The 23,326-nt window shown below is 44.4% G+C and overlaps 1 protein-coding gene across 1 annotated transcript; it reads left to right on the top strand.

Moving 5' to 3' along the window:
• The first annotated feature begins 4,226 nt into the window (after nucleotides 1-4,226).
• On the top strand, nucleotides 4,227-22,801 carry AAR2 (AAR2 splicing factor). The gene is made up of 5 exons (XM_069495750.1): nucleotides 4,227-4,279; nucleotides 4,464-4,565; nucleotides 7,198-8,009; nucleotides 11,753-11,982; nucleotides 21,407-22,801. The coding sequence occupies exons 1-5, from the start codon at nucleotides 4,227-4,229 to the stop codon at nucleotides 21,572-21,574; spliced, it is 1,365 nt and encodes a 454-aa protein (XP_069351851.1). The 3' UTR covers nucleotides 21,575-22,801.
• Nucleotides 22,802-23,326: the final 525 nt, after the last annotated feature.

Raw genomic sequence — 23,326 nt, 5'->3', positions numbered from 1 at the left:
CAGCGAGTGTCCCTTTATGAGGGAAAATGTCCCACTGCACTATAATTCTCAATTCCATTTTACTCCCCAGTCTTGCTTCTAAAGCAGTTGATAAATTCATTCAACAAATATTTATTGAGTGCTTACTTGTGCCAGGCACCATTCTCAGGCTGAAGGAGAAAGTGGGAGGGGAGGGCAGTGCCTGGGAAGCCACCTGAGCCAGCCTTATATCTCCAACTATGGCTGGCCCCTCCGAGAGCATCTGCCCACTCTCTTCAATCCATTGGACATTGCCCAGGGATGTCCCCCAGAGGCCCAGGCTAGATACACACCCTGGGCTTGCTTGTCAGTGACAACATGCACCTCAGCTGCTGATCTGGTGCTGACCTGAGGCAGGGCAAGAAACTAGAATGGCATTTGCCTCTCTGGGCAAATGGGAAGTTCAGCGGGGCTGTCAGATGGCAGAATCAGCCACATCCCCCATGGAGCAGGCCAGTGGGCCCACTCCAGCTTCCCCTGAGTGCAGCAACTTACTTTCCAGCACCAGGTTCTTTTTACAATCCTGGTGAAAAAGCCACACAACCTTCTTTCTGCCCTTCTCAACTTGAGAGCTCCCACTCTTTCTGGGTCAAGAGCTGGAACGGCTCCATCCCCTCTGGGCCATTTGGAATTCAGCTCCGGCACCTCATCTTTGTAGGAACCAGGTGTCCTGAGCACACTGGACACACCTCAGAGGGAGGATCTTTGCTCTGGGTTTTGCACCTGCCTATAGACCCTGGGTGTGTGGCTTCAGGGCAGGGATGAAGTGACCAGGATTAGCTTGTGGGCCACCAGGGTATGGGGAGATCTCCACCCCACAGATGCTCTGACCTTCCTTCCACAGAGAGGCAGGCAGCACCACCAGGGAGGAGGGGACCTGCAAAGCTAAAATCTAGGGCACTGTTTCCTCCCCATCCTCCTCTTTATAGAGAATAGAGATGTTTGTCTTGTCTGTCTTCAACCTACTTTTCCTTTTTTCTTTTTTATGTTTCTCATCCTCTCTGTGCTGCCTCTCCACCCAGGGGGCCATGTAGCAGAGTGGGGAAAGTCCCAGAGGGACCGTCCTGGCTCAGCCCCTAACTCACCTTGTGACATTAGGCTAGTCCCATCCCCCCTTTTGGGCCTCAGTTTCCCCACTTGCAAAATGAGCAGGGTAAACCAGATGCTCTCCAGGGCCTTTTTCTACTCTGCCATCCTACAGATCTTCATTTTTTCTTATTTTGCTTTCTCTGGATCTTTTCCATCTGAGGGTACAGGAAGTGCCAGGACCTGTTTCAGTTTTTGAATCCTGCAAGCACATTCCAAGACTGGCCTGAAATTGCATGAGCAACATCACTCTGAGTAATTTTTTTTCAAAAGCACCTTACCAACCAATTGCAATGCTGTCCTGTTCCTTTTTACTCACACCCCTCTCCTCTCTTGTCCCCATGCTCCCCCACCTCAGTGCTCTGTGCTGTATGCGTGTGCTCTCTGTTCTTGTATACTCAATAAAAGTGAAATAAATGTGTTTGATGCTGAACCACACTTCCTTGGTGTGTCTCTCTCTCTCTTTCTCTGCCTCTGTCTCTCTTTGGCTACTGGTACAAGCTGGCATTGTGGGAAGGGCAAAAACTGGATTGGAGACATCCCAACTTAAAAGGTGTTTATTCAACAAATATTTGGAGCCCCCAATGCGGTCTAGGCCTTGGGTTAGGCTCTCCAGGTACAACAGCAAATAATACAAAGTCCTTGCCCTCCAGGAACTCACAGTCTAGTGGAAGAAACAGACAAAAAAAAAAAAAAAGAGGCAAATGTTCAAAGACAGTTACAGAGTGATTGACACTGGGAAGGGAGTACACAGCGGGAAGGGGCGCAGGGTCACTGAAGGAGACCGCTTTAAATGAGGTGGCTAGTTAAGGCCTCCCTGAGGAGTTGGTTTTTGAGCTCAATGAAGAGAAAGATCAAATAAGCTGAAGAAGAACTTGGGTGAGAGCATTTTAGGCAGAGGGTACAGCAGGCATATGGGCCCCCAACCCAATAGGGGCTTGTTGAGTGGAGGAACAGCAGGTCCTTCCTCCTGAAAGAAGAGCACCTGCATTGGGGTCTCTCTTCCTGCAACCCTCCTACATAGGAGCCCAATGGAGAATGGATACAGCATCCCTAACTTCAGCCTTTGCCCACAACCTCCATATGTGTTCCCATAGCTCATATCACCTGTCCCATTATTGACTTATTTTTCTTTAAATTGACTCACTTAAGAAATTTATTTAAAAAGGAAAATTACTTCCACAAATGGAAAACAAGTGTCACTTGCCAAAGAAAGGAGGTCTTCATAAAAATTAATGCAACAATATTAAAATTAAATACCAAAATCTTGTAAAAGTAAACTCATCCCTTGGACCATCTGAGGTGTATGTACTACACTTTCCTTTTTATTCTACCAAGCAACTCACCCCAGGCCACCTTTCTTTATTGCCCCAAATTGCACAAAAGGGTCTTTTTTTCCATGAATGTATATTTTTTTCAGAGTTGAAGTCATCTTGTACATACCATTCTGAATACTTTTTAGAACTTATATACTGAGTATTTCCTTATACTTTCAAATACTATTTCTTTTCTTTGAAAAGGTATTCAGTAGATAATACAAAAGGCTATGCAGTGAATAGTTCTTCAGCCTTCTCCAGATTCCTGTCCATTGTCAGAGGCAATTGCTGCAAGGAGCACTGTGAATCTTTCCATGAATTTTCCCTTTAGGTTTCCTTTAACAATCTGTTACCCCTGGTGTTTCAGAATAAGACTTAATTTGCAAACATTGTGTTCCTATACAATTCCTCATGACTCCACACACCCTGATCTATATTTGTGTCTCCCACAGATACAGGGCCAGCCTCTCTGGTTCTTAGAAATAATATAGGGTAGGTTCATCTAGATGAGTGTTTTTCAATTGGGGTGGGGGTAGATGATTTTGCTCCCCCTTGCCCCTCAGAACATTTAGCAATGTCTAGAGACATTTTTGGTTGTCACAACGGGGGTGGGGGGTGCTAATGGCATCTAGTGGGTAGAGGCCAGGGACACTGTTAAACATCCTACAGTGCACAGGACAGCCTCCTACAACAAAAAATTATCTGGCCCTAAATGTCAATAGATGTCAATAGTGCCAAGGTTGAGGAATTCTGATCTGGATGGACATGCAACCTACAAGGTAGGATTCTCAGGCCATCTACAGCTTCTATGTCCAGTGTTCAGTGCCCTGGAGTCCCTGAGAAGATGGTGAGCCCACCTGGAACAGGGAGCTCTGAGACCAGACCACAGAGCTCAGCCTCTAAGACTGGGAGTGGGGAGGGGTGAGGAGGCAGCTGAGCTTCTTCACGCAGGAAATGAAACTGACAGGACAGGCTGAAAGTGATAAGCATGACTGTGACTGATGGAGGCTGTCTCTGTTTAATCCTGCAGCAACTCATTGTGATTAACCATGACTACAGGGCCCAGTCTAGTCTGCAACCCACTAAGAGATGAATTTTGATGGAGACAGACTGGCGGGTCCAGCTGTCACTAAGGAACTGTGACAGACAAGCTAAGCAGCAGCAGCACAGAGACAAGAACAGCCAGTCAGACCTTGGTTTGCATTCTAGCTCTGTCACTCTCTGGCTGTATAATACCTCTTTGAACTTCAATTGTCTCTTCTATAAATTGGGAATACTAGTATCTACTTACTAGGGTTAGTAGTAAGGATTAGAAACAATATCCAAGTGGCCTGCCATATGGATTTTGTTCTTGCCTAGCCAGCCCTCAGGATCACATAATCCAATTCCTTGCAATAATCACTTACTATTAAATATGTATCTTCTACTGGCTCTGCTTCTTTGGTGGAATGATGGCCAATAGAATCACCTAGCACAGGGCCAGGCCTGCAAATAGAAACCATTTATTAATACCAAATGACTGTGATTATTAATTAAATGTATGATATAAGTACTGAGCTGAGTCTTTGTGTCTGGATTTGTGCTAGGGTCCAGGGAAACAGGTCTGTGTTTGTAGCCTGACGGAGATGTCAAACTGGGCCTGTAGGACAATGGGTGATCACGGTGGGAGGGACTGCTGTGGTGACTCTGCTGCTGCTGCCACTAGCTCTCGGGGCTAGTGGCTGGGTTTCAGAGCCTCTCCCCTAGGGCTGAGTGTGACTGGAAGCTGCGACACTGTGATCAGGTAGAAATTGACTGACTGGGACTATGACTGAGAACCTGACTGGCTACTGGGGAGCCATGACCTTGACCATGCTTCAGTGATCATGACTGCTTGAGACCAAAGGACTACGGCTGCTGGATGTGTTTCTGGATGGGGATATAAAATTCATAGCTTAATGAAAGTTGTTATGCACAATTCAGAAGCTAAAACAAGAAACTAAGGCTAGCAAAAGGCAACATTTGGCCAGGCGGAACCTGTAGGCACGGGCCGTTTTTCCCGAGACCAAGGCTTCCGCCGGGCAGCTTTCTTTGTTGCTCCTATCCGGCGCCAAAGCGGAAGAGCTTCCGGTGCGTTACCTCGGTACCCGAACGTAGGGCGAAACGGTGAGTTTGGCTTCCTGGCCTCTTTTTCCTCCTCTGATTTCCTTGTGTGTGTGGCCAGTGCCACATTCCTTTCGGCTCAGAATCGCGGAGTGCCGGAAACTAGGCCCACGTCGCCGCGGCGGCAGCGTCTCGGTCTGTGGGCCGGTGGTGGGACGCTGCTGTCTCTGGAGGCCTTTCTCCCTGAGAGACCATCACCAGAGGCACCGTCGCCGGCGCTTCCCTGGGCACACGGAGTAACTTCACTTTTTTCTTAACTTGAGAGCTTGGGAGCTGGAGACTCTGGCTGCACCCGACCTAGTTCTGCCCCATGCTCTGTGTGATTTCCAGTAAGGTCTTTCCCCTTTGTTTCTCATCTGCAAAATGAATACCATATTTTTATTAAATAAGTGTTTTCTAAGCGTCTAATGTGTGCTACGAATACAAAAGGACTCAAATCTCGTGGAGATGACGACCCTCAATCAGACATGCAAAATTGCAACCTGATAATTTAAATGGAAAGGTAGAAGGCATCCTAAAAGTTTATCACAGGAGATTTGATCACAGAAGATTTGACTTGGCCTGGGGTAAGGAAGTTTTACTGAGGAGGTGAATGTATTTTTCTATTTTTTTATTTATTTATTTTTTTAGAGACAGGGTCGCACTCTGTCACCCAGGCTGGAGTGCAGCAGTGTGATCATAGCTCACAGCAGCCTCAAACTCCTGGGCACAAGCGATCCTCCTGCCTCAGCCTCCTGAGCAGCTAGGACTACAGGCATGTGCCACCACACCAGCTAATTTGGCTTTTATTTTTTTGCAGAGTCAGGGCCTCACTATGTTGCTCAGGCTGGTTTCTAACTCCTGGGCTCAAGGGATCCTCCTACCTGGCCTCCCAAAGCATTGAGATTCTAGTTGTGAGCCACCACACCTGGCCTTAACAAGTACATTTTATGTTACAACCAGCCGAACATACGCACACACAAAGCTTCAGAAAACAATACTTAGCCATGCTACTCATGATGTATTCTGATGTTTTAAAAATTTTGTTCTTTTTGTTTTATTTATTTTTAGAGACAGGATCTCTGCAGTGGTGCCATCGTAGCTCACTGTAGCCTCAAACTCCTGGGCTCAAGCAGTCCTCCTGCCTCAGCCTTCCAAGTAGCTGGGAGCCTGGCTAGTTTTTTTATTTTTCATAGAGATGAGGTCTCACCATGTTGCTTAGGCTGGTATCTAAATTCTTGTCTCAAACGGTCATTCCATCTTGGCCTTAAAAGCACTGGGATTACAGGTGTGAGCCACCTGGCCCTGTTCTTTTCATTTTAAAAAAGTAATGCTGGTAGAGACCTTCTGAGTTGATTTCTTATCTCATTAATGGGTTGTGACTTGCAATTTGGAAAAAAGTACTGATTTAGAGTGAGTCATTTGTAGTGGTTTTGGGTAAAGATGAAAAGATATGCTCTTAGTATTTTTGGAAAAGGGTTGGTCTTTCTGTGCTGTTTTAGTGTGTGTGTGTGTGTGTGTGTTTGTTTTTAAGCTACAAAGAGTAAACAGAATTAAATAGGCAGCTGGTTTTTCTGTTTGTGACATTTTGGGGTCCTATTTGTACATCTGGCTAGATTGGAAGTACTTAGTGGGCAGTGACTGTCTTACTCTGTGGATGTTTCTTTTGGGGCCCAACAAAGATCCTGGCACAATGCAGGCACTCGATGAGTATTTGTTGAATTGACTGGGTAGATGTCTTAGGACTAGAAGGGTAGATAATGATTTGGTTTAAATTAGTTTATGTTCGAACCATTCTTGGAAATACCACAGAGGCAGTGTCTGCTTACAGAGGTTTTATCAGTGTGTCCTCATGGGTAGTTCAGAAGTGATAAAATAAGTGTTCTAAGCTCTTTTTCTTCTAACTACTGATCCTAGGCCAACTCTGGCACCTGAATCCATTCTGGATAAATGATCCAGAGCTGCCACTGATTGCAGACCGTTTGGGAAGTTGTTTCACTCCCTGGAGTTTAGGTTTTTTAATGAGTAAAAGAAGAAGGGAGATTTGCAGTTGAAAAGCTTTCCACTCCCCAAATCTTTTGTAAATTTTAGATACTTAGTTTCCACTTTCTACTTTCTATTTATTTCTGGGCCTTCCCTGAGGCTTACAGGAAACTGGGTATATACTTAATTTAATCATTCTTCCCAAATCTTCTGGGACTCTGCAGTGATGGCTTTTAGACAGAATTATAGTTTAAGATGTGACTTAGGCATAGTTATAGTTTAAAAGGAACCATCAGGCTTTTCCACTGTCATCTTCTGTTTTGAGAGAGAGATCTGAGAGAAAATCCTTGGAGTAGACAGTGGAAAGAACACCGGCCTCCAGGTCAGGGTACCCAGATTCTAGTTTGGATCCTTGTGTGACCTTGAGCATATCGCTTTTCTGTAACTGGTGTCTTTATAGCAGTGAAGTGACTGTTCTTGCTCATTAATCCAAAACACAAAAATCCTTTTCTTTTGATCCTCATTTTCATCATCTATAAAATGGATGCAGGGTTGTCTTCAGGGTTGTCGTGAGAATTAAGAGAGAGAATTATGTTAGGAGTGTAATTCAATATCTGGCACATAGAGCATCCTTCCCAAAGTTCTGATTAACTCTGATTTCTTTCTTTTTCAGCTGTTCTGGAAGACAAGGAAGAAGGGTTCTCCTTTTGGTCAGCACCACTGGCCCCCTGGCTGCCATGCAGATGGATCCTGAGCTAGCCAAGTGCCTCTTCTTTGAAGGGGCCACTGTGGTCATCCTGAACATGCCCAAGGGAACGGAGTTTGGCATTGATTACAACTCCTGGGAGGTGGGGCCTAAGTTCCGGGGCGTGAAGATGATCCCTCCGGGCATCCACTTCCTCCACTACAGCTCTGTGGACAAGGCGAATCCCAAGGATGTGGGCCCTCGTATGGGCTTCTTCCTTAGCCTGCAGCAGCGGGGGCTGACAGTCCTGCACTGGAATGCGGTCCGGGAAGAGGTAGACCTGTCCCCAGTCCCAGAGTCTGAGGTGGAAGCCATGAGGGCCAATCTCCAGGAGCTGGACCAGTTCCTGGGACCTTACCCATATGCCACACTTAAGAAGTGGATCTCACTCACCAACTTCATCAGTGAGGCCACAATGGAGAGGCTGCAGCCCGAGAGCCGGCATATCTGTGCCTTCTCTGATGTGCTACCCGTGCTCTCCATGAAGCACACCAAGGACCGGGCAGGGCAGAATCTACCCCGCTGTGGCACTGAGTGCAAAAGCTACCAAGAGGGCCTGGCTCGACTGCCTGAAATGAAGCCCAGAGCTGGGACAGAGATCCGCTTCTCAGAACTGCCCAAACAGATGTTCCCAGCAGGTGCCACACCAGCAGAGATAACCAGGCACAGCATGGACCTGAGCTATGCCCTCGAGACTGTGCTCAGCAAGCAGTTCCCCAGCAACCCTCAGGATGTGCTTGGTGAGAAGGAGCAAGGCTCCTTGGGAGTGGGCCAAGGGGAAGATATTAGTAGAGATGCTTTAGAATAGGGAGTACGTCTTGTGTTAATCTAGTCCAGTGAGTTCCAAATCTGGCTAGGAGACGGACTCACCTGGAACACTCATTAAAGATACAGATATATCTCCTTACTCCTAGAGATATCTCCTTGCTCCTGGAGATATTTTTTCTTACTCCAGATATATCTCCTTACTCCTGGAGATTTTGATTCAGGAGATCTGGAGGGGGACTCCAGTAATTTATGTCTGTCTATCTATCTAATAAACAAGAATCCTAGGTGAACCTGGTGCAGATAATCCTGTGTTTGGGAACCAGCGACATGGCCCAGTCTCATAGAGGGAAAGGATTTGGTTGACTGAGTGGTTGAGCTGAGACCAGAGCCCCAGGTTCCTGGTTCCTAGGTCAGACCTGTGTTCAGAATATCCTCTCCACTGCTGCCTCAGTTTGTCCCTGACTCTCAAGGTGCTGGTCTCTCTACTGGCTTAGACCAGGACAGTGATTTTTTTTTTTTTTTTAAGTCATTACAGTTTCTATTGTTGCTTTGCTCCTTATTGCAAAAATAATATATATTCATCATAGAATAAAAACAAAAATTTCACTCCAAAGCCCACTACCTAGAAATAAATTTTTATATTTTGGTATATTTCCTTTTTTTATATATATTTTTATGTATTTCATTTTAGTCTTCTCTATTTCTATGTATTAATATTTCTCTTTATTCTTTTAAAAATTCATAAAAGTTATATGTGTTTATGTGTATATATGACTTTTTACAAAAATGAGATGAAAGTATTAAGATATTATTTTGTAATCTGCTTTAATAAGCATTTTTCCATGTCACTGAAATAGCCACTCCTTTTTAGTGACTGTTTAGTGTTCCCTAGTTATTGAACCAGTTCTCTTGATGGACCTTTAAGATGTTCATATTTTTCCTTATTATAAATACCATCTAATGAACAGCCTTGTGTGAACTTATGCATACACTTAGGGTTAGAATTGTTGGATCAGCGCATGCATGTTGCCAGGAGATTTTGCATTTCTGCCACCTGGTAGGAGCAGTTGCCCATCACCTTTGACAGCAGTGAGCATGATAATTTAGCAAAGTCCATTTTCAATTGAATGGTTGAAAAATGGCATCCTGTTTCTATTTATATTTCTTAAATACTAGTGACAGCAAACATTTGTCTTATCTTTACAGTTATGTATTTTTTTTTGCAAATTGTTCAGGTCATTTGCATATTTTCCTGTTGGAAGTTTGGCTAGCAATTTGATTATAGGACTTTTTATACCATTGGCTCTGCCGATGAAATAAGGGACATTTATTTTAATGGGTACATTTTAATGCATTTCTTAATATTTTCATGTAGTAACACTTGAAATTATGACTTAAAAATGAATAGAAATCCTATTTTTCTACCTCTAAAAAATTTCAGTTCTTCAAAATATATCTTGTGAAAAGATCTGTTACAGGGATAACTTTGAATCTACATGACTGCTCTTTGAAATTATTTCTGATATCAATTTAATTTTAGACAAGGTCAGAAGTACACAAATTTAAACAAGTGCTCCAGTAAATAAATGCTCCAAATGAAAGAATAGGCTAATATTTAGTTTCACAAACTAACCAGGTAAAGCCAGCTGAAGAAGCAAATCATAACCTCTATTAATCAAAGAAAATTCGACTATATTTTGAAAATATTGGTCAAATGTCCAAAATATCTAGACCCAGGTAGCTATTCATACAAATCAAACTTAGTTCCACAACTTAGAAACAGGGAACTAGTTTTTCCAGGTATCTGGAGGTGACAGAAATCAAAGGCTGTGTACTTAAAGGGGTACTTGGTGTTGCACATCTGTTTTTTGTTTTTTGTTTGTTTTTTGTTTTTTTTTTTGAGACAGGATCTCCCTCCGTCTGTCACCCAGGCTATGGTGCAGTGGCTCAATCATAGCTCACAGCAACCTCACACTCCTGGGTTCAAGCGATCCTCACAGCTCAACCTCCCAAGTAGCTGGGACTACAGGTGTTCACCATCATGTCTGGCTAATTTTTCTTTGTTTTTTTTTGTTTTTTTTTTTAAGACAGGGTCTCACTCTGTTTCCCTGGGCTAGAGTGCAGTGGCATCATCATAACTCACTGCAACCTCAAACTCCTGGGCTCAAGCGATCCTCCTGCCTCAGCCTTCCGAGTAACTGGGGCTATAGCAGTTCGCCACCACACTTGGCTAATTTTTCTATTTTTTTTGTAGTGATGGGGGGGGCAGGTCTCACTATGTTGCTCAGGCTGGTCTTGAACTCCTGGCCTCAAGTGGTCCTCCCACCTTGGCCTCCCGAAGTGCTAGGATTATAGGTGAGAGCCACTGCGCCCAGCCCTGGCTAGTTTTTTAAACAGTTTTTTGTGAAGACAGAGGTCTTGCTTTGTTACCCAGGCTCATATTGAACTCTTGGCCTCAAGCGATCCTGCCTCAGTCTCCCAAAGTCCCAGGATCACAGGCGAGAGCCACCTTGTCTAAGTGCATCTGTTCTTTTTATGGTGCACATGTATCTATACCTCATTAAATTTACAGCCACCTTTGAAGCCAGAGAGAATGTCTGTGATCAGCTGCAGTATAGCTGCGGTGACAGCCCCACTTGCTTGCCCAGGGACAGTGGCTTTTGGATCATCAGATCTTTTTGTTTAAGACGGGCATCTGGTGGAAATTGGAAATAGTAATACTTTTTGAGTGCTACTTTGTGCCAGGTATTATTTTAAATGCTTTACATGTACTGTATCGATTCATTTAATCTTCGCTACTACCCTCAAATAAGGAAATTGAGGCTTAAATAGATTAAGTAAATTGCCCAAGGTCACACAGCTGCTAAGTGGTAGAGCTAAGGTTTGCATCCAGGCAGTTTGGCTCCAGAGCCCATGCTCTTAGCCACCAGACTGCTCATAGAGATTAAATCACAGAGTCCTGTGATTAAACAAATAAAAATAATCTGGCTGGAAGGCTAACCCTGGAATAAGTAATCACGAATTTTCCTGTTGTGGGAGCTTCTAGAACTGTTCCTACCCAATAAAGAATTTGTTTTATCTTTCCATTGTTCATATCGTGACGCAATAGATGTGCAAGCTTGGGCAAGCCCTTGACCTCATCTGTAAAATGAGGCAAATACCACCTTCCCTGATCACCTCGTGGAGTTGGGCTGAAGGGGTCCTGGTAATAATGCAGCATTTCCCTGACTTTGGAGCAGGCCATCTACATCAGAATCACCTGGGAAGCTTGTTAGAGCTACAAAAACAGGCCTCATCATCTTTCCTCAACTAGAATCACAGAGTGTGGCTGGGCAGCTTAACTTTCAACAAGCTCTCCTAGTGATTCTGATGGGCAGCCAGGTGTGGGATCCACTTGGCATAATATCCGTGGACACATTTTGTAAACTTTTAAAATGCCAGGCAAATATGTGGACTGTCTCTTCCCTTGCACTCTGATTTTACAGAAATACAAAGCCACAGTTTGGTCTCACATGGCTTGAATTTATAGCAGATCAGCAAACATTGAGTACCTTGCTAGATGCAAAATCCCATACAAGGCCCTGCAGGAGTGACAAGGATAAAAGGTCACCCATTGTTGAGGTCCAGTGGAATTGACAGCCTTGTGAACAGTGAAGGGTAGTGTCAACTGGTCCTCCTCTCCCTCAGAATCATTTCTCCTCTGTGCACCTTGCAGGTGAACTCCAGTTTGCCTTTGTGTGCTTCCTGCTGGGGAACGTGTACGAGGCATTTGAGCACTGGAAGAGGCTCCTGAACCTCCTGTGCCGGTCAGAAGCAGCCATGGTGAAGCACCACGGCCTCTACAGCAACCTCATCTCCCTCCTGTACCACCAGCTCGGTGAGATCCCTGCCGACTTCTTTGTAGACATTGTTTCCCAAGACAACTTCCTCACCAGCACCTTACAGGTGAGCAGTCTTTTGGCTAACACTCACGTGGGTCAGAATTAAGGCAGGGGTATGTGTTTTGTTTCTCACTATTCTTCCGTGACCCGAAGATTTCTTAATTTCAGTTTCCTAATCTTGAGATGTTTCCTGGTTCTCTCTCTCCAACTCAGTTGTAAGGTCGTCTATGCCAGTGACCCTCTGTCTGTACCACCCTCTCTCCACCTTGCCCCCAGAGTGCCCAGCACTGGGATACTTGCAATTTGAATCCCTTCCACCCCTTTGGTTTACTCAGCTCAAAACAGCTTCTCTTTCTCCCTATAGCCGTGAATTGCTGCCACCCTGTAAAGCAGAGTTTTGAAGCTTGTTATTCCCAGTGAAACATCTGCAGCTCCTTAGATCTCATTTAAGCATTAAAGTAACTTTGATTTCCTGTTCAAACAAAATGTGCCAGTTTCCACAGAGATTCTCTGACAGAAAAAGTAAATTTGCTTTTAACTTGGCAATTAAATTTTCATTAAGAGTGGTAATTAGGAAAGAAGCTTCAAACAACTTACAATCTTCATCCTGTTCTATTTCCTCCCTTTGCAAACAGATTAGTTTTCTTTATGTGCTTGGGACAGCCTCTGTCATTCACATTGTGTAACTTTTTCAAGCATAGAGGAGCCAGAAGCTGCTGTCGGTTTCCACACTTTCTCTCTCATGAGCTGCTTTCTTTTCCCTGTGTGTGAGACCCCATGAGGCCTGTCCCATACGAGGTGGCTGTTCATTAACCTTCCTCTCCCACCCCGTAAGGGAAGGAACAAGCATTCATTAACTGCCTATTAGGTATCGAGCACCATGTTTATCATATTATGTGGGTTCCCTCATTTAATCTCTCTGGAGCCCTGTAACGCAGAGGGGATCATCCCCATTTTACAAATGAGAAAGCTGAGACTCAGACTAAATCATGTACTTGAAGTCACACAGCTGGTAAGTGGAAGTCCGGATTTATACCCAGGCCTGAGTCTTGGTTAGTGCCTGTGCTCCTGCCCCTGTGTAGTGAATACAGTATGGATTCCCAGAAAGGATTTTTGATTGACATTAGTGGAGATACCCTCAGGGGCTTTTTTCTCAGAGGTACAGAACGCTTTTCTAAAACCAGCGACTGTTGGAAGAGTCCCTTTGAGCAGGCAGCTGACTTAAAATTGGCAGTTGGAGGACTTGTGCAGACCATGGGGGTGAGTCAGTCAAGCTGATTGCTTGAGCCTGGTGTATCCCACCTCACAAGAGCTATAAAACTCCCCTTTTATTGGTTCTTGATGTAACAGAGAAATTAAATCCCCTTATCCTTCCTCTGTGGGGAAAATCCATCCCTCAGAGGTACTGGCTGTGAGTTTCAGGGCAGTGTGAGGAGGCATCTACTTGCTAACATGCCTCTGGCAGTGGCTGCAGCTAAAGGGAATGATGTGCTACCCTCAGGAGACATAAACACAGGGGGGCCATAATGTCCCTGGCTGTCCTGACTATTGTTAGCACAACCAGCAGCTGAGCTCAAATTGCTCAGGCTTTGTTGCCAGCTATTATTTACAAAGCAGAAAGGGCCCAGCTGGATTGCTGGATGTCCAGGTGGGTTATGCAAAGCTGATGGTTGGAAAAATTTTGTCTTTGGACTTTTCACCAAGAAAATTTGATGCATTATTTGGAAAAATCTAGGGCATGCGCCTTTAAAAAAAAAAAAAGTATGTTTTTGAGCATCGTTTATATACATTCTACTGAAAGTGGTGAGGAATACATACATAAGTTAGCCAGAGTTCCTGCCCTCTGGGATTTGTTCATTGATTTAGCAGGTGTTTACTGAACACCTGCTGTATACAAGGCCCTGTTGTAGACGCAGGAATATAGCTGTAAGCAAAACAGACTCCCTGACTTAGAACTTACATTTTGGGAAAGTAAACAAATGAACCAACCAAATAACTCCAGGTAGTGGTGAGTGTTTTAGGAGGTGGTCCTGCCCCTTGTTCCATTTCCCTAGTGCAGGCCCTGTTGTCTCCTAGATGGCATCAGAGTTGATCAGCCTCCATGCTTACCCTTGTTAGCCAATCTGTCTGGTGGTAGCCAACACTGCCAGCAGAGTTGCTCCTCCAAAATGCAGCTCAGATTCTATTTCGCTGTGGCTCCTCATTGCCTAGAAAATTAAAAGCCCAAACCTAGGTCACAAGGCCTATTCTGATCAGATATCTTATCCTATTCTCCAGCTTTCTCCTCCTCTGTTTTCTCCTGTCAACTCCAGCAACAGTGGTCTCCTTGCAGGCTCCCAGACAGGCCATGCTGTTTCTTCTTCTTCTTTTTTTTTTTTTTTTTTAAGTCGTGGCAAAAAATACACATGAGATCTACCCTCTTAACAGATTTTAAGTGTTGAGTGCAGTATTAACTTTAAGTGCAGTGGTGTCCAGCGGATCTCTAGGACTTTTTTATCTCGCATAACTGAAACTTTCTATTCATGTTTCACACATTCTTGGCTGAGCCTGATTTTCCCTCTGCCTGGTACGCACTTGTTCATCCTACGACGTGCCCTCGAGGTGTCCTCTGTGAAGCCATCCCTCATCTCTCTCTCTCTCTTTCTTTCCATACTCTTAGCCTACTTTGTATTAACACTTGTCACTATTATATCGCACAAGTTGTGTTTGCTGAAATTAATATACTGTCTGCCCGGCTCCCCCACTGGGTCATGAGCTCCTTTTACACAAGGCCTATTTTTTTGTTCATCTGGTAATTTTCAACATGTTGTCAAGGCCTAATACTTACCTCATCTTGCGTTTTTAGATGGATAGAATGCATAATTCCTGTGGCAATGTAAATATCATAGATCTGTGATGTCTGATCAAAGGGCATCAGGAACATCAAAGAGGGAGTGTTTAATTCTGACTGGTGTTGAGATTTGAGGGAATAGAGGATCAGGAATGGCTATATGCAAAGAGGGGCATTTCGACCATGAGTTGAGGGATGACTGAGATTTCAAACAGCAGAGTGTGGACATGGATATTATAAAACTTTTTTTTTTTTTTAAATGGAGACTCATGTTGATGCCATCTTGGCAGTGAGAATCCAGTCCCCCACCAGAGGCACTTACTCAGGGTGTTTGTGACTGAATGAATCAGCCCTTAAAGCTTTGCTCAGCCAGCTGCCCCCTCTCGCCCCAGGTAGTCAAGTAAGTGGAGCCGGCTTTCTTACTTAGGAGCTTAAATGCCTACTACCCACAGAGAGGGCTTGATGTTTGTGTGTGTAAGCACTTAAAGATAGCCACATTAGCATGGATAAAATCAGCCACATAATGGAATGGTCTCAGCCATTAATTTTTTTTTTACTTTCCCATGTGAGGCCCTTTTGAATAGAAGCCACTGGTTTTTACAAATCCCTTGGATTTAGCTTGAATAAAAATTATTTGTTTTACAAAAATAGATACAGTTTTTTTCTTTTATGTAAAGCAACTTAAGTCACCATAATTCATTTAAAACCAATGAAAGGATAATCTGAATTTAATAGTATGTTAGAAAGGGCATTACGTATAAAATAACTATTTTTTTTTTTGCTGATTGCGTAGTATTTAGGCATATAGTCATGTAGCCTGTTTTTTTAAATACTTTTAGTCACAATAGGCCATGTATGTTTTCCAGCTTCTCTTCTTGCCAGTGTTCTAAATGCCAGTGTCCATCTTTAACTCTTCAGGGAAAACACTCTGACAGTGATGTCTATGGTGTACTTTTATCATAACACCAGCTGTGATAAATTTACCCACCTACTCCTATGCCTCCTGCCGCCATCTATTGCTTTTGCATGCTTAATGTGCATTATCTCATTTAGCTCTCACAACAGTGCTAGAAGGTAGGTATAGAATCCCATTGTACAGATGAGGAGACTGGCTCAGGGAGGTCACATAATTTTGCTGAAGATCAGCAGAGCTAGTATCTGGCACTAAAGCTTGTGGTGGGCTCCCATATCTGATTAGAGTTCTAGATGAAACATCCCAAATTTTTTAAACTGACCTGAGGAGACATGATTCCTACTGCTTTTCACCTTCCTGGTCATCATTGTGAAGCAATGGTCTTGCTTTGAACACCACTTGCTTCTGTTGTAAGTGGAAATGAGATGTTTTACCAATGGCTAGTTTCATTCTAAGTTGAATGATTATTTGAGAATTGAAAAAATTAAGAAACTTCATCTTTTTGGTCTAGCCAAAAAATAGGATAAGATAGTAACTGAGCTACCTACCTTGATATTTTGAATTTGTCAAAGTAACCTGACTGAATTCAATTTATTTAAGTTGGGTTTTTAAAAAAAGCTTTTACATTTATAACTAAAGTAATTTAAAATTTTAAAATACACAGACTTAACGATCAAAGTGTTAATACTTTATCTTTGAAGAAAAACACCCAGTGGATGTGCTTTTTGTTTTAGATAAATGCATTTGTTTGCAAAATGTTATCATCCTATTTCAAAAGTATTTTTAAAATATTTAGGATTAATCTGCTAAGATTAAGATGATTTATTTCTTAGTGATGTTAAAAAGTGTTTCCTTGATTTCACTTTAGTGAATAAAATAGCCAAATCATCATTAAGTTTTCTGAAGAAGGCATAATCTGAAAATAAAAGAATCAAATAAATTAATGCCTAGAAACTAAGTACTATTTAAACATCTCCTTTTCTGAATTGTAAGGAGTGTTTTAAAATATCAAGTTTGTTTCCTGCAGATCATTTGTGGCAGAGAAAAAAAGTTTGTGAACCTAGGGTCAAAAATAGATGAGTGGATGCCAGGGCCTAGAGGTGAGGGAAAGGTTTGACTTCTATGGGGCAGCCCTGGGGAATTTTTTGGAGTGATGAGTGATGGAACTGTTCAGTGTCCTGAGTGTGGTGATGGTTCCACAAATCTATGTGGACCTTCAAACTCAGAACTGCATATAGAAAACACTGTACACATATATGGTGGTTACATGGGGGGGTGTGTGTGTGTGTGTGTGTGTGTATTTTTCAAATGAATCAGACATTTAAGATGGGTGAATTTAATTGGGTATAACTTATACCTCAATGAAGTTGATTTGTTAAAAAAAAAAACAAAAAACAAAAGTCAACCTGAATTGTGCTCTGGAGCCTGGGGGCTGCAGAGGGGGCAGTTCCAGAAGCACTTTGGCTCCCCACAGGGCAATGCTGAAAAATAAACATCAAGGATGTATTAAGGCTCTGTCAGGACAGAGAAGGTCTTGGTAGGGAAGAAGGATCAAACAGAGACGTCCATGCTTAGACTGGATCCTGCTCAGCAGTTGTCACTACATGATGCGCCACCCTAGTGTCCTCCCCCATACAATGGCAATAATAATTTCCTGCCCTCCTACCTCGAGGGTTTGTAGTAAAGAATAAATTGATGAGTTCTTTAAAAAGGATGAAGCACTTTTCACATTATTAAAAAAAGCCTTATTTTTTAGACTGAAGGCTTCTTTTGTACCTGCCACTAATTGATTTTACTCCCAGACAGTGCTTGAGAGGTGGGTGGGGAGGATGGGTGACGAGCATGAGCCCAGATTGTTCCAGCCTTGCATTGCTGGCCATTGCCAAGTGCACGGTGATCCCTACGTCTCATTCTTATTGTTCAGTGATCGCCCTGTGGGCCTAACTCTGTGCCAGGCCCTGGGTGATATGCTGTGTGGGACACGTTGGTAATTAGAACTCATTCCCTACATTTGGAGGGCGCAGATCACTGTGATGCAAGCACAGCGTGAGAAATGCCATAAGGGAGGGTCAGACACAGTGCTCAGGGAACAGAGGTTGGAACAGTTCATTTCAGCTTGTCTTGTCAGAGGAGGTGGCTTGTGAGCTGGCGGCATTCAGGGGCCTGGTAAATAAGCCACCTCCTCCCTAGGATGAGTCTCTTATTCTCTTCAGCGCTATCACATAATTATTGAGCAATTAATTTGGTGCCCGGCACTATACGAAAGTGAGTCAAAAATTTAACCTGTGGTCGTCTTCATTCTTCTGTTTGTTAAACGTCTAATGGGTCCTTGACATGCATCAGACTCTGTGCCAAGAGTGTGGAATGCAGGAATGGAGTAGTTGTTGCTCTGGAGTTGCTCTTTGTCCCTTGGGTGAGAATCCACAGTAAATGGCCTGTTACCGTACTGAGATTGAGGCCATGATCAAGGTAACCCTGGGTGCTGGGGGAGCACACCTGTCCCATCCTTGGTCTGGGAAGACATCCGGAAGGAGGTAATGTCTGAGCTGAGCTTGAGTCATCAGTAAAAATTTGCTAGGTGGAGGAGGAGAAGGCAGGAGGTGGAAGGGTGTTAAAAGCACAGGGAAAAGTATGTTTGCATGTGTAGAGGCACACAGGAGGCAGGAGAGCATGTTTGGGCGGCTGCTCCATGTGGCTGGAGAGGAGGGGCTGTGGAGAGAATAGTACAGTTAACTGTGTAAGGAAGGGGAACAGGAGGGGGCTTTTGCTAATTCAGCCCAGCAGGCTCCCCACAGCCTCTGGGGACGGACCCATGAGTGTACAGGGCGTCCGGAGCTAATGCTGTGTGAAAGAAGGCTTCTCTGCTGCCCATACAAGGCCTCTCCCCCAGAGTTCGGCTGTGCTGCAGTGCAGGCTCCACTCTTTGTCTCCAGACTGGCTGCCCACTGGCTTCCCCACTGCCCTCTTGCCACCAGGATCACACAGGCCCCTCTAATTACTTATCGATCTGGCATTTTGTTGTGGCTGTGCTTCCCACTCCTGTATTTAGTCAATTCCCAAGTTAATGAAGCCAAATTCTATACCTGCCCCGCCCCCATCACTTCTGCCTCTGCTGCCACTCCAGCAGAAAGGCCCCAAACAGAGATCACTGAAAATGACCCGCACTCCTGTAACAGGAATATGGTGGAGGAGCGAGTGGGAGGAGTATTGTCCCTGGAATCGGCTCAGAACATGCCTGTTGCCTTTGTTAGGTCAGGTCTCCTGGAGTCCAGAATCCTCCCACGGTGGCCTGAGGGCCAGCTATGGCATGAGGATAATGTCAGTCAAAGAGCTTCTTCCACAGTCGTGCTCCGGTGTCTCTGGGGTGGTCCTGCAGGGTGAGCAGATGGGAGTCTGAGAAAAAAAACAGGTCTTTCTGGATAATTTTGATCCAGTCATTTAAGTCCTCTCAGATTCCATTTTCCTTAAAATAGGAACTGTATCTTCTCAGGGTGTTGTAAGGATCCAGTTGGATACTCTGTGAAACTTCTTTGAAACAGTAAAATATTCTCAACTTGCATGGACAACATAGATCCTATCTCCACCAAAAAAAACTTAGCCAGGTGTGGTAGCGCACGCCTGTAGTCCCAGCTACTCGAGAGGCTGAGGCGGGAGGATCACTTGAGCGGAGGAGTTCGAGGCTGGCTCAGTGAGCTGTGATCGCCCACTGCACTCCCCAGCCTGGGTGACTGAGGAGGACCCTGTATCTTTAAAAAAAAAAAAGGTGGGCAGGATAAAACAGTGTAAGAAGGAATGGGGTTTTGGATGTGGAGAAAATTGCTGTTCTGCCCTCCTGCCTCTGTTTGTATTAGATGAAACAGTTCATGAGAACATCAAAATAAGGGATTAATATCCAGAATATATAAAGAACTCCTACAACTCAACAACAAAAAACCTAATTAAAAATGGGCAAAGGCCTTGAATAAGTATTTCACCAAAAAAAGATATACAAATGACCAGTAAGCACATGAAAAGATGTCCAAGATCACTAATCATTAGAGAAATGCAAATTGAAACTACTGTGAGATACCATCTCCCACAAATTAGAACGGTTATCATTTAAAACACAACACACACACACACACACACAGAAAATAACAGGTGTTGGCCAAGATATGGAGAAATTGGGACCTTTATGCATTGCTGGTGGGACTATAAAATGCTACAAGCTCTGTGGAACAGTGTGGCAGTTCATCACAATGTAAACAGAGTTACCGTATGATCCACCAATTCCACTTCTGGGTCTATACCCAAAAGTACTGAAGGCAGAGACCCTAAGAGATACGTATTACACCTATGTTCATAGCAGCATTATTCACAATAGCCAAAAGGCAGAGACAACTCAGATGGCCAGTGACAGATAAATGGACAAAATGTGGTATAAACATACAACAGAATATTATTCAGCCTTAAAAAGGAAGGAAATTCTGGCTCATGCTAAACATGGATGAAGCTTGAAGACATTATGCTAAGGGAAGTAAGCCGGTCACAAAAGGACAAATACTAAATGATTCTTCTTATAAGAGGTACTGAAATTCATAGAGACAGTAGAATGTTGGTCGCCAGGGGCTGGTGGGAGGAGAGAATGGGAAGTCACCGTATAACGGGGGCAGAGTGTGGGCTGGGAAAGACAAAGCAGTTCTGGAGATGGATGGTGGTGATGTTTGTACAACAATGTGAATGTACTTGATGCTATTCAACTATACACTTAAAAATGTTTAAAATGGTAAATATGTATATTTTACAACTATTTTAAAAATGAAAATGTAACAAAATGGTTGAAATGGTAGATTTTATGTTATGTACAGATGCTTCTCAACTTACGGCGTTACATCTCGATAAATTGTTATACCCTAAGTCGAAAACACATTTAATACACCTAACCGGGGGGAAAGGCGGTACAGGAGCAACATATGTAACCTGCAATTCTGTATCCCCCATAACAAGATAAAATAAAAAAATAAAAAATAAAATAAAATTCAAAAAAAAAAAATACACCTAACCTACCGAACATTGTAGCTTAGCCTAGCTTACCTTAAACATGCTCAGAATCAGAACACTTACACTAGCCTACAGTTAGGCAGAATCATCTAACACAAAGCCTATTTTATAACAAAGTGCTGAATATCTCATGTAATTTATTGAATACTGTACTGAAAGTGAAAAACAATGGTTGTATGGGTACTGCAAGTACAGTTTCTACTGAATGCATATCGCTTCGTGCCATTGTAAGTCAGAGATTGTATATTTTACCATAATTTAAAAAAAAAAACCAAAGACAGCTTTTAAGGGGATAGAAGCCTCAAACTGGCAGCCTGTGGCCCATTTAGAAGAGTAGAGCAGCAATTCAGTCTTGTTGGCTTAGGGCCTGGGACGTTATGGGACCCAGGGGCTTATAAGCCCTCCAAGCCTTTCTCAGTACCAGCTGGTGGCTACTACCTCTTCCTCTGACTTAGTGCCCAGGTGCCTTCCTCTCAGCGGGACATCTCTGCCCAGGGTAGTAATTTTCCATCCTGGTCCTGCCCCAGCATCTCAGCTGGGTTTGGACCTTCTTTCTTGGTTTGGGGGGAACACAGCAGGTGTCCTGGGCCTGTGCCAGCGCAGCTGATCCACTCGCCCCAGAAAGCTGAACACCATGAGGAAATTTCCATCACTTTCTCAGCCCCTCTGTGTTCTCAGGAGTGACTGACCCTCTGTTCTCTGTAGGTTTTCTTTTCCTCAGCCTGCAGCGTTGCTGTGGATGCCACCCTGAGGAAGAAAGCTGAAAAGTTTCAAGCTCACCTAACCAAGAAGTTCCGGTGGGACTTTGCCGCGGAGCCCGAGGACTGCGCCCCGGTGGTGGTGGAGCTCCCGGAGGGCATTGAGACTGGCTAACTCTGGGAATGCTCGCAGCCACGAGAGGCCCCGTCCCACCTGCTGCAGTCCTGGCCTCTCCATTTACTCCTTCCTATCCTGGGACCTGCCAGGGCAGCAGTCTCACCAGGTTCTGCAAAAATGGAGCTGGGATTCCCTCCACCAATAAATAAGTTCCTTCATTGCCAAAGAGGCTGTACCCATCCTGAAGGCGCATTTGTGGGTTCCCCATCCGCCTGGCCTTGGTGCTAACCTGACTGAATTTCAGATGGGCTCTTACAGAAGGAACAGCAACCTACTTCCTTCTGAATGAGAAGAAATTGAATCAAAAGTCCAAGAGAACTGATTGCTTATTCCATAGGATGGTTAGAAAACAAGAAACCCTGGACTGCCCAGGGGATCTGAGATGTTAGTTGGCGACTTGTTTGAAGTTAAATGGAGGGTAATGAGGAAATGAGCCAGGATTTCTGCCTGCCCCTGTTTAGTGGGGGTTCATCACAGAAGACTTGGGCCTGTATCCTCTCCAGGGCCCCACTTTGGGAAGAGGGTGACAAGGCAGACAGTTGGATTGAGTCTGGCATGTGGTCAGCTTTAGCTTTTGCCATCTACATTCCATTCTGTCCAGAGACCCCGGTGGGTAATCTCCCAAGATTGGTGTGACCCCTGGCCTCGGGGGCCTTGCTGGTGCTGTCACCACCTACCTATTTCATTCTGAGGCCTCAGGCCCAGAAGTGGAACCTGGCAACCCTCCCGTATGTGCCCATCCTCACCAGAGGGCATCATGACTGTTTCCGATGACCTGGAGAGTCAACAACAAAAGAGAGTCTTGCCCTAAGCAGGCTTCTTAGGCCCTGTTGGAGTTTTGTGCCTTTTCTTTCAAGCTCTGGAGATGACCTGTTAAGTCTAAATCTTCCCAGCCTGCAGTGAAGCTGTCAGTCATCAGAGTAATGGCGCTTCTGGTTTCCTGGGAGTCCTGAGGGCATTCCCATCGTGCTCTGTGGGCAGAGTTCTGTCTCTAGGCAGGCACACGGGCCCTGCCGCCCTGACCTCAAACTGTTGCACTATGATCAGAGCCCCTGTGCTATCCTTTTTCAAGGCTGGGGCTCACACCAGGTTTTTGAATGAGAATCCCTGCTGGTTAAGACTTGGTTCCACTTATTTCCTTGGAGATGTTTTTCCAAGAGCATAATGTATTAATACATTAAAGTCTTTGAGTTGAGGCTAAATCCCCTTGTGTGAGTCTCTTGCAGTTAATCTGCCAAGCCACTGTCTATAGACCCACCTCTCCCTGCGGAGCGCCCAGCAGATCCTGCCCAACCTCTGCAGTCTCCAGAGGAGGCAAGCAGCCAGCGTTGCCTCCTGTTCCCAGTGAGGCCTCTGGGATGGGCACACCTGAAAGAAGGAAGGAGGCCCCATATCTTACTAGTAACCTGAAATCTCACCTTGTGTAAATTTGCTCCTCTTTTCCTTCCAAAGCCCACTCGTCAAAACTACCTGGGAAGCTTGTTAAAACTGCAGATTCCAAAGGAACGAAGTCCTGATAACATGCTACAACATGGATGAGCCTTGCAAACATTGTGCTAAGTGAAAGAAACCAGGCACAAAGACCACCTATTGTACGATTCCATTCATGTGACATGTCCACTACAGGCGAATCCACAGAGTGGGAAAGTAGATCAGTGGTTGCCAGAGGACGAGAGTATGGAATGGGGAGTGACTGCTAATGAGTCCAGGGTTTCTCTTTGGGGTGACAAAAATGTTCTGGAATTAGAT

Source organism: Eulemur rufifrons, chromosome 20 (assembly GCF_041146395.1).
Source record: "Eulemur rufifrons isolate Redbay chromosome 20, OSU_ERuf_1, whole genome shotgun sequence".
In the NCBI taxonomy this organism is placed as follows: Eukaryota; Metazoa; Chordata; class Mammalia; order Primates; family Lemuridae; genus Eulemur; species Eulemur rufifrons.
The sequence above is the reverse complement of the archived record's forward strand: the minus strand, read 5'-3'. Positions and strand labels throughout refer to the sequence as shown.

Bases quoted from the DNA above. Each gene is read 5' to 3' on its own strand.
- AAR2 (XM_069495750.1), top strand. From the start codon at position 4,227: ATGACTGAGAACCTGACTGGCTACTGGGGAGCCATGACCTTGACCATG. The intron at 4,280-4,463 runs GTGATCATGACT...GTTTTTCCCGAG, and splicing joins ATGACCTTGACCATGCTTCA to ACCAAGGCTTCCGCCGGGCA. The intron at 11,983-21,406 runs GTGAGCAGTCTT...TGTTCTCTGTAG, and splicing joins TCCTCACCAGCACCTTACAG to GTTTTCTTTTCCTCAGCCTG.